The 11,406-nt window shown below is 42.3% G+C and overlaps 1 protein-coding gene across 1 annotated transcript in view; it reads right to left on the reverse strand.

The window, feature by feature from the left end:
- DPYSL3 (dihydropyrimidinase like 3) overlaps positions 1–3,688 on the reverse strand; it is a 120,174-nt gene extending 116,486 nt beyond the window's left edge. The window contains exon 1 of the mRNA XM_002816043.6: positions 2,737–3,688. Within this exon, the coding sequence (XP_002816089.2) occupies positions 2,737–3,117 (381 nt within the window). The 5' untranslated portion in view covers positions 3,118–3,688. The remainder of the gene's footprint in view (positions 1–2,736) is intronic.
- Positions 3,689–11,406: the final 7,718 nt, after the last annotated feature.

Here is an 11,406-nt window from a genome sequence, read left to right on the forward strand (position 1 = left end):
TTATTTTGTACAGGAGAAAACTGAGGTACCCAGAGGCTAAGTTACATGCTTACAGTCATATAACTAGTAAAGGTTGGGACAGGTTTCACTCCATTAGTTCATCTCCAGATCTGGGAGAGATATTAGAGCTATTTGCCAAATATTTCTAGTCTTACAGGATCATGGCAAGATTGTATTCCACCAATTCCTTTGAAGCTGAGTATAGACATGGTTTTCGGCCAATGAAATGTGAGCATACATCATGTTCATTACTTCAGCAAGGAATTAAGTGTGTATACAATTTGCCACATACTATTCACAGACGTGTGGAGATGGAGCCTCCATCAAGTTAGGCACAATAATGAATAGAGCTTCCCTGTTGACTCACACTGGACAAATAGGAGCAAAAAATATGCTGTTATGTTTTTTATTAAGCTGCTGAGAGTTGGGGGTTGTTTGTTACTGTGGCATCACCCAGCCTTTTCTGACAGATACAAGAGTGCACATACCTAAAAATCATTAAAATGTCTCAGAATAAGGAAACATATTTACCCTTATATTTCCAGAGGTCAGGACTAAGAATAATTTGTAGAAACTACAGGTAGGTAGATTTGGGCTTATTATTATTTTTTTTAAGTAAAGTTGTCCAAAAAGTTGCTTCATGAGGTAGTGAGCTCCCTGACAATGGTTGTATTTAAGCAGAGGCCAGATGATCATTTTGCCAGCTATGTGGCAAAACAGATGGTTTAATTAAGGAGGTTTAGTGTATCAAACATTTATTGAGCACCTCCAATGTGCCAAGCATTCTAGCCACTCAGATAAATCCAAATACACAATCTCTACCCTCAAGGAAATAAACAACAAGTTCAGAACTTGATAACCTCTGTGGTCTCTTCTAACAGTGTGATTCAACCAAATTAGAGATAATAACACGGCCTGGATGAAGCAGATGGCAAGCCCAAACTTACAAATGACTATGTAGCACTAGAAATCCTGCTGATGCCTAGGTTGTATTATTATTTCTCAATTAGTAGCCAAAAGTATAGGGTTTGCAAAAGGGAGGAAAACGGGAGAATTGCTAGGTTTAAAGGAGGAATATTTTCCCTTTCTCTAGTTACCATTCTTAAATCTTGCAAACCCAGCATATTATCTGGCTTACATCAGGGGTGTTTCAGCAAAGGGAATAGCACTGACTCACAGCAATTGTTACCGACCTTTTCCATCACTACTCCGGCCCCTTCCAGTCAGGAAGGGAACATTTCAATATGGATCAAGTCAGACATGAAGAAAGGAATAACCTTTCTATAGGGTTCTTCTTCAGTTTAGATATCAACCAAAACATTTGCAAAATATCAGAAGTTTTCCCTAAAACGCTGGTAAGCAAGGGCTTAGGGGAATCACACACTAAAAGGATGATGTGAAAATCACAAACTAAATGAATGATTTCAGAGGAAGCCGACATTGTTTTCCAAGTGGTACCCTTGAACAGCACTAACTTCAGCACTTATTTTCCCTGGTGGTCTTAGTAGTTAAAGGTTGGTTGGTTGGTTTGTCTAAACTTTCAAAAATCAAACAGTGGAGAGAGATGCTGTTCTTTCACTAGCTCATTGCATTTTAATGGAAAAACAACTAAAACCTGAATAAGCATTAACTGTAATTGCTCTGAGGCAGACATTTCCATTTCAGGTTATTATTCCTAACCATATTAGTGCAGAATAATACATGTGGGTGGATTTTGCGGCCATTACCTAGACAAGGGTGAGGGCATCTGATTACTATTATTCCCCAGCTGAAAGCTTCAGTTTGAACTCTGAAGTCTCCAGCCCTGCCAGGCCCTGCATTTTCTGAACTACATCTCTGATTCTCTGTGAAATAGACACATAAATCAGGGCAAGCTAGATTTCAATGCCATCCCTTCAGTCAGTTCAGTGTGACATAAGTTTCTCAAAAATACACATACAGAAGAAATTGGCTTTGGCACATTTAAGAGCAGCAGGGAATTTGCATCTCATGCTAGTTTAATGTGCACTCTTAATACTCTCGTCTATTTTCTAAAATATAATGCTATTCTTGCAGAGGCAGCTGGACCCCTGTGATACCCAGTCTTGTGCCAAGCTATGTACACAAATGCACTCTTTACAAACACAGATGTGAAATGCCGTGCTAAGACAGAAGCGAGGCATAGAGAGAGAGATTCGCGTGTTTAGTCTAGAGGCTCCACACCCAAAAGTTTCAGGGACAGAGCTGATGTTTGAAGACTGAGAGGGGAGACCGCCCCTCCAGTACTTTCATCCGGGCACTATGGAGATGACCCCCATATTCCCAGCATCACTTTGCCCTCTGCCCTGGTGACCCGGGTTGAGATTTAATCTAGGGCCAGAGGGGGGCAAGACAATTGTGCTGTTGGCTACTAGAGAGAAGAGCTGGAAATCACTAAGCCTTCCCGGGCTGACACACCCACCCAGACCGGATGGCCCAGGAGTGCGGCGAGGAGGCAGGGGCAAAGGACGCGGCTCCAGGCAGGGGAACCCGGGCATCCTTTCCGCGCTTGCACGAAGATGCTGCTAGTGGCGACAAGCGCTAATCCAGGGTCTGGGCTAGGAAGTCGCGCTACGCTCAGTGGAGGATGCCCCTTTCTTCCTCCTGGTCCCCCAGCCCCGTGCAAAGTGAGCTGGAGAAAGTTGTGCCCGGGCCATGGCGGCCAGGGCTGGAGAAAGGAACGAAGGCAAGCAGGGAAGTGACCCGGGGCCCCCTTACCTTGTCCTTGGGGCCGAGGTTCTGCAACACCTCTTTGCCGGTGGCGCTCCGGATCTCTACCCCGGCGGGGGCGGGGGACGCGGGCGCGGGCTCTCTGCTCTCTTCCCGGCCTTGGCCCCTGCGCGGGGTGTCCCCCTCGACCCCGGGCCGACTCCCCGATCCTCGGTCGCTGCCCTGGCCGCTCCGAGGAGTCTTCGCGCCCCGCTGCCCCACGCTGAGGGCATCGAAATCCAGCGTCTTGCTCTCGAAGGCGCCCTCCACGTTGCAGAACATGCCGCCGTATTTCTGCCGCGGGACCTGGTCCGTGGTGCCCGGCCTGGCCAGGTACACGGGCAGATCGTCTTCGTGGGAGCTGTCCCAGCCCCTCCGGCCCGAGGCCATGGTTCAAGCGCGAAAGCGGCTCGCGGGTTTTTCTTCCCCAGAGGCGGAAAGGGCAGCCGCCGGCAGTGTGCGCCGAGCCACAGTGACTGGGGCGGGAGGAGGCGCCTGAGCCTTCGCGCCAGAGGCGGCAGTGCTGCTCCGATTCCTGCCTGTCCCTAGCGAGCCAGCGAGCCACACAGCCAGCTAGCGCGCGGCGCAGGGGCCCAGAGTAGCGGCGCGCTTGGCTCACTCGCTGGACCTCTCGCCCGGCCGCACCTCCTCACGCACCCCCAACCCTAACGTGGCCTCCCGGGCTGACGCAGCGTCGGTGCCCATCACAATCACAAACCAAACTTGGCGCGCGCGCACACGCACACACAGGCGCACACTGCCCGCTCGCGCAACAGCCTTGCCTCACACACTTTCGCGCAATTTAGACGTCTTAGAAATATTCACACTCCAGCACTTGACTGCTTCACCCACACTAACTCCCTAGTTTGCCTCACAAACACAAAGCTTTCTGACGTCCCTCGTGGACAAAAACGCAGCTGACCCAGGTGGATTCATTTCAAAGCCAAGTCCTGATTTACAACTAACACATACAAACTCAAATTTACAACAGACTCACAATCCTACCCAGAACCCCTAACTTGCCTCATCCTGATCTTTAGGATGACACTCATAACTACACCCAGTTCTAGAATCTGCCTTGCAAACCCAAACTCTCACATAAAGTCCTGAATTGGCTTACACACACAACACAAACACATACACTGAGAGAGAAGCCCTCTTACTTCATTGAGAGTCACAAAAGCCCTTTGACTCACATAAGCCCTTTCTTAGCTTCTATATAATATCCTAGAATTTGCTTTTTACCACCCCTAATTTGCCTCATTTCAGATCACACACACACACACGCTCTTAGATTTTGCATTGCAAAGCACTCTTCATTAATGCTCTGTCCCTCATACAACAAACCTCAGATTTTAATCTCACACACTGACACAAGTCCAGGTTTACCTCAGTCGGAACTGACACTTAGATTCACAACTAAGCCCAGATTTACTTCAAAAATCACACAACCAAAGACTTCACTTTTCATGTTACCTCAGATATATGCAGACTTTACTTACATACATCTATGCTTTCATAACCTCATTCTCTTCCCCACATCCACCCACGTATACCCTGATGCAGACTCTGCCACATAAACAGAATCTGCAAACTACATACCTTACGTCACATCTGCACACACCACCTAAACCCAAAACCTGTGGTGCCGGATTTAACTGGGCTCCCTCTCAGAAAGTCACCCATTTATTTATTTAGTCAACCAACATAAATCAGGTACCCACTATGGCTTTCACAAGATACTGGATCAACAGTGTCGAACAAGGGAAATGGGCCTGTCCTCACCAAGAATGTAGTCTATTACCACCCATCTAGGTAGCACAGTCATTCACTGTTCTGCTCAACTTGCTGAACTTTATTTATTTTGTGAACTAAACACTACCAAGCACAGACACATACATGCTAAGCTCCATGAAGGCAGAGATCTGGTCTGTTCAGTTCACCTTTGTATATCTTGTGCCCAGAACATCTACAGGCACTTGATACATTCTTTTTGAATAAATGGAGGATAACGATAACAACGACAGCAGCACCAGAAAATGTTTATGGAGTTATTGCTATGTGCCAGTCTTTATTATAATTGTTTCACATATATTAACTCATTTAATGTTCATAAGCATGTGGTCGGCTTCTTTGTGCACATAGACATACTCTTTGAAGGCATCTGCATAGAATTTGATGAACTGAACCTTTTAACTCTGATTTTGGAGTGGAACAAAGGCTCTGGAAACTGGAATGTTAGTCTCAGGTCTGTGACAGCCACAAAAAATTGAGGAATGGAAGTTGGCCTGAACTTAGATCAAAGACCGGTATGTTGACACAATTTAAACCTATCCCCTGGCCAGGCGCGGTGGCTCACACCTGTAATCCCAACACTTTGGGAGGCTGAGGCAGGTAGATCACCTCAGGTCAGGAGTTCAAGATCAGCCTGGCCAACATGGTGAAACCCAATCTCTACTAAAAATGTAAAAAATAGCCGGGCTTGGTGGCACCCGCCTGTAGTCCCACCTACTTGGGAGGAGGCTGAGGCAGGAGAATTGCTTGAATCCAGGAGGTGGAGGTTGCAGTGAGCAAAGATTGCGGCACTGGGCTCGAGCCTAGGCGACAGAGCAAAATTCCATCTCAAAACAACAACAACAACAACAAAAACCCTATCCCCAGTGAAGAGAAAGCCACTTGCTAAACTGCCTGTGCTCTATCAGAATTATTTATGACTTCTTAAGCTGACTTCCTCTGGGCAGCTGCTCCTTCTTAAGAAATGCTGGTTGGTGATGGACTCAGAATTTCCTGTGAGTGCTGCTTCAGAACAATTACAGTTAAGGCTTATCCAGGTTTTATTAGTTTCAGGCTCTGCCCTAAGGACATCCAGGCAATATCTTAATTAATCTTAATAACCTTACCTGTCCGGTACTAGCATTTCTTTTTGTTTGAGACAGCATCTCACTCTGTCACCCAGATGGGAAAGGCAGGAGTGCAGTGGCCCGATCACAGCCCATGGCAGCCTTGACCCCTGGGGCTCAAGCAATCCTCCTACTTCAGCCTCCTGAGTAGCTGAGACCACAGGGGTGTGCCACCATGCCCAGCTAAACTTGTATCTTTTTCAGAAACAGAGTTTCACCATGTTGCCCAGGCTGGTCTTGAACTCCTGAGTCCAAGCCATCTGCCCGCCTTGGCCTCCCAAAGTACTGGGATTACAGAAGTGAGCCACTGCACTTGGCCTAAAATTTCTTTTCTACTAATGAGGAAGCAGAGGCTCTGAATGAATGTCCAAGTTACAAAAGAGTCATAACTTGAAGCAGGATATGTGCTGAGTCTGTTTACTTTGAGAGAGGGCACATTCTGAATGTAGACACACACTTTTATGTGCATATTTGCATGGGAGCATGGGCATACAAACAGAACTTTGTAGTTGTACGTGAGCCCTATTGTTACAGCTGCATTGCCTCACCACTATGTTTGATGCAGTGTATAGGCATGACAATTACATTTGTTGACAAAATATCACATTTAAAAGTAACAGTTACATGTACACATATGTGTTTAATTAAGAAAGTACATCAGCCTATTAAAATTTTAGAAAGACTAAAATGGGAATGGCTGATCTTGCTCCAGTTCTGCAACTATGTGGCTTTAGGCAAATGTCTGGCTTAACCTATTTGTGTTTTTCTCCTTTATGTTTGCCTCCCACTGAATAGAATTATTATGGACTTCATTCCTTGAGCAACCCATTGTGCTTAGAATTTCATAAACATTGCCTTAACCTTCATAAGAACCCCACAAATCTGAAGTGATGATTATTTCCATTTTATCCATGGAGAAAATGAACCTTAGCGAAGTTCAGTTCTTTCCCTGAAGTATCATAGTTAGTACTTCAAACTGGAATTCAAACTTCCCACCAGCTGATTCAGACAGAACCTGTGCTCTTAAAAAAACACCCATAATAGATCGCTGTCATGAGGATCCAGAGAAGTAATAAATGGGAAGCCCAAAATTAAGGTGTTATGGAATGAAATATCTCTAAGTGCCCCAGTTGTTCTTGGACAGAAGTTAACTTTGGTTAAGGCAAACACTCACATAAGGAAGTATCAGACCACTCGACTCCAAGCAAAGGTATTAGCCCCATGAACACATGGCAATTTTGTCATGTCGCTTTCTAGTAAGATAGAAGATACATTACTTGTGACAATCACAAACAAAACAGCAACAGTATGTCTATAGATACTGTAAGTCAGACCACCCAGGGAAGGGGTTATCCAAAACAATGTACAAACAGCAAACTACTTCTGTAATGTGGGCAAGAATATAGTGCTTTGAAATTGTCACACACCAAATCAAATTTGCATTTCCTGTAGCTGAAGTAAATCATATGCCACTTTGTATTGAGATGATTTGTGATGTGAGCACATAGCATATCCGATTATAACTCTAGGAAAACTTATTCCGGAGGCATCTTCTATTACCTCTAGATCAGCAGAAGGCAGAAACTCTCCCTAGAAAGCAATGATACGCACCAAGCAATCCTGATATGGCAGCACACAGAATACATTTTATGCAAAAATAAATTGCATTGCGGGCCGGCTGCGGTGGCTCATGCTTGTAATCCCAGCACTTTGGGAGGCCGAGGTCAGGAGATTGAGACCATCCTGGCTAACGCAGTGAAATCCCGTCTCTACTAAAAATACAAAAAATTAGCTGGGTGTGGTGGTGGGCGCCTGTAGTCCCCGCTGCTCTGGAGGCTGAGAGGGAAGAATGGCGCGAACCCAGGAGGCGGAGCTTGCAGTGAGCCGAGATCGCGCAACTGCACTCCAGCCTGGGTGACAGAGCGAGACTCTGCCTCTAAATAAATAAATAAATAAATTGCTTTTTTTTTTGAGACGGACTCTTGCTCTGTGGCCCAGGCTAGAATGCAATGGTGCGATCTCGGCTCACTGCAACCTCCACCTCCCGGGTTCAAGCGATTCTCCTACCTCAGCCTCCCAAGTGGCTGGGACTACAGGCACCCACAACCATGCCCGGCTAATTTTTTGTATTTTTAGTAGAGATGGGGTTTTGCCATGTTGGCCAGGCTGGTCTCGAACTCCTGATCTCAGGTGATCCGCCTGCCTCGGCCTCCCAAAGTGCTGGGATTACAGGAATGAGCCACTGGGCCCAGCCACATTGCATTCTTATAAGGCAAGGTCTACCCAACAGAAGATAAAATTTTAGTTCTCACTAAGGTTACGCCTCTATTCTCAAAATAAGAAGAAAATAGAGGAGTTATACAATTTACCTTGACTCATCAGTTAATTTAAATAATTCTAATCAAAACCTATCCTCCTTCTTTTCTTTCTTTGAGTTGCAGGAATTTGAACCTATGTTATCTTGTCCCGATTTTGATGGACATAGAGATTAGAAATCTAACTTTTCGTGGAGAGATGCCATATATAAATAACGCAGTGTTTGCAAAATGTTCAGCATTCTGCCTGGCATACAGTAGGTGCCCAATAAATTTTAGTCTCTCATTTCCTAAGAGTATAGATATATTATTAATATCACAGAGACTTTGGAATGAGCTGGGTGGTGTCCTGTAACTTTAACTTTGCAGGATTTTATGGAACAAGTTGATACTGTAATAATGCTGGATATGTATGTTAAAAATGACTGTCATTTTTCATATACCTCCATCATAGCCTATGAATTTTCCTGGCAGGCCACTATTTAATTTCAGCTCGATATTTGGTGAACAAAGTGTTAATTCTGACAAAGCCACATTTAAGCCAATAGTTACAAACCTAAAACCTAAAAACAAGTTGTTTTGAAATATATGTACAATGTTAAAACAAGGTTATAAAATATTTTCAATAATCTTAATTGTACATGCAGAAAAAAATCTGCTTTTATAAAAATATATACATGTAGGGGAAAAACCTACAAGAATATATATCAAAATATTAGCAGAGTGTAATTCATAGGATTACAGGTAAGTTGTAGTTTCTTCCTTCATGCATTTCTATATTTTTCAAAATCTTTATAGTAAGTGTGAGTTACATTTATAATCATAAAGAATGTTATTTGTAAATATGTGTCCAGGATGTTTTAGACAGAAATATATTTACTGAGCATGGTAAAAATTGCCAATGGAAAATTATTGACCCAAGCTTTTGTCTCCCTACTGGATTAGGCAGATATATTATCTAAAGTGAAAACAAAAATAAAATAAAATCAGGCCTCTCATCAGAGTCAAATTGTCACCTCGTGCAAAGTATTTCAGCAGTTGGACAGCTGAGTGGGAAAACGGTCATTATGGCGAGAGTGTGAAATGAGGGCTTACAAATGTCCTCGAGGTAAATCCTTTCCACCAAAGGATTAGTTAATAGGACATGACATAATCATCTTCCTGGTGGGGAGTTGTTGGGGTTTCCTTCCCAGTATTATACACTGAGCATCTCTCTTTGATTTTAATATTCTCAAATGTTCGAAAGCCAGTTCCAAAAACAGAATTTTCTTTGGCCGTAAGTGGGAAGAAGATAAATTTTAAAGTAGTTGCTGACCGATATGATAACAGAGATATTCATTTCAAATGCTCTAATCCTCTAGTTTCCTTGCTGCAGGCTCACAGGTGCAATTTAATCTCCTAAATGAAAATCTCTAAGTAAGGGCCAGATGATAAAGTGAGTTACAGGATGTAACAGGAAAAAAAAAAAAAAAAAAAAGCCAAGCCTATGACTTGTCCCACCTCTTTGCCAATCAAAATGGCTCAAATTTTTCCAAGATTTTTTAAATGTACCGTTATTTTTCCAGTTATTGTTTGTTTTTTGCCCATTTACAAAACATTCTTATTGGTTTTACGTTATTTTTATAACAATCTCATCCTGATTATTTAAAATAAAATGATTCTCTCTTACCTGTTACTATTCAAAGATAAAAATAACAATAACACATTCCTTGTTTATCACTCCCTTCCTTCCTCCCTCCCTCCCTTCCTTCCTTCCTTTTCAATGAAAATTCGAAAGTCCAGAAAAGCAGAGAGTAATTTAGCAAATGCCCAGGTACTCACAGTCTAGTTAACTTTTCATCATATTTTCATATATTTTTAGCTAATAAAATATTACAGAGTTCGGATATTCTTGGTACCCCTTTCCTTTTCTCTTTTTCTTGTTCTCTCTGAATAACAACCACTAACCTATATTAATCATTCACATTCTTCTAAAGTTTGCTATCTATTGGACACTGATCCGTTAACTGGGATTTTTAAGCTTGTTTTCCTTACCAAATAAATTATTGTCTTAGTTTAATTATTTGCATATGAGAAGAACCCTTGGCCAATAATGATGTATAGAAGTCCTTCACTCCTGGAAAGCTGAGGCTTACAACAATAACATTAGGTTTTCCCCTCCTAAAATAAAAGTAATCACAATTCATATCAGGGCAGAAATTCAATCCAAATTCTAAAAGATGTGTCTTCAGAACTCTGTGCTTCTTAATCGACCAATAGTGCGTTTGAGACAGGCTAGAAAGCCAACTATTTTTCTCTTATTGGGCAATTGTTGTTACTATGAAGCTTAAGTGGCTCAAGAAACTTAGACTTAACCTTTAAAAGGATACCTTTGATTTTAGTATTCCCTTGAGACTAAACTAAGTAATGCACAAAGAAAGGTAGTCAAGTAAGATGACAGTCTGAAAAGAGAAGCTCCTTTCATTCCAGACAGAAGCTTCCTGCCTCCAGAGATGAGGGCACATCCTGGCTCCGATATAAGCGGCAAACAGGCCAGGGTGCAAATGACAAATACTGAAAGATATGAGAGGAAAAAATTGAAACAAGGTGAATAATTCTTTCATTGAGAATTTTTTGGTTATGCATACATTCAGAAAACATAAATGCATTGATAATGCCTTTTTAACCCAATGCTTTTGTCTGAATATTTTCGTTAATAAATAATTCCCTGTCCAGGCAGCTCCCTGGATTGCCTTATTCCTCCAGATCTTTCCTAATTAAGATGAAGGGATAGGAAATAGGATCCCTTCAATGTTTCCAAGCTTTTAGAATAATTTATATTGGATACATGAAGAAACTATGTTCAGACAATTAGTCCAATTGTGTAGCTCCACTTTCCCTGTCTTATTAAGAAATAGCACAGTATTTATGTGGAATGAATGAGAAAAGCATGGGATCAGAAGTCAGAAAATCTGGACCAGAAGTCTGAGTCCACCACTAACTGAGTGAATTTGGGGGAACTACACAAGCTCTTTATTTCTCTTCCCTTATCAACAAAATGAAAATAAAAAGCTGTCGTGCTGAAAAAAAGTAAGATGTTTTATGCCAGGTTGTAACTGTTCTTTACAAATGTTGTTTTATTTGCTTCAGTGCCTGGCCCCAATTTCTGTGATCAACAGGTAAGCAACAAACACATGTTGAATTAGTGTTATCTGGAATTTTTGTTTTTCAGTGGTAGAACTCTATGTAGTATGTAGGGAATGATTACTAATCAGTCTTAAGTGTTACCAAAGTTAAAAATGTATTTTGGGAAACCAAATCAGATTACCTTCTATTCTAATCGTAAAACTCTTAGACATTTGTCCCCTGAAGACACACTTAGACAAAAGATGTAGCCAAATGCATGTATAAAACTTACATAAAAATATACTAAAAATAATAAGATATAAATATATTTTTTAAATGATTAATTTTTTAGCAGAGCT

This window comes from Pongo abelii, chromosome 4 (genome assembly GCF_028885655.2).
Source record: "Pongo abelii isolate AG06213 chromosome 4, NHGRI_mPonAbe1-v2.0_pri, whole genome shotgun sequence".
NCBI lineage: Eukaryota > Metazoa > Chordata > Mammalia > Primates > Hominidae > Pongo > Pongo abelii.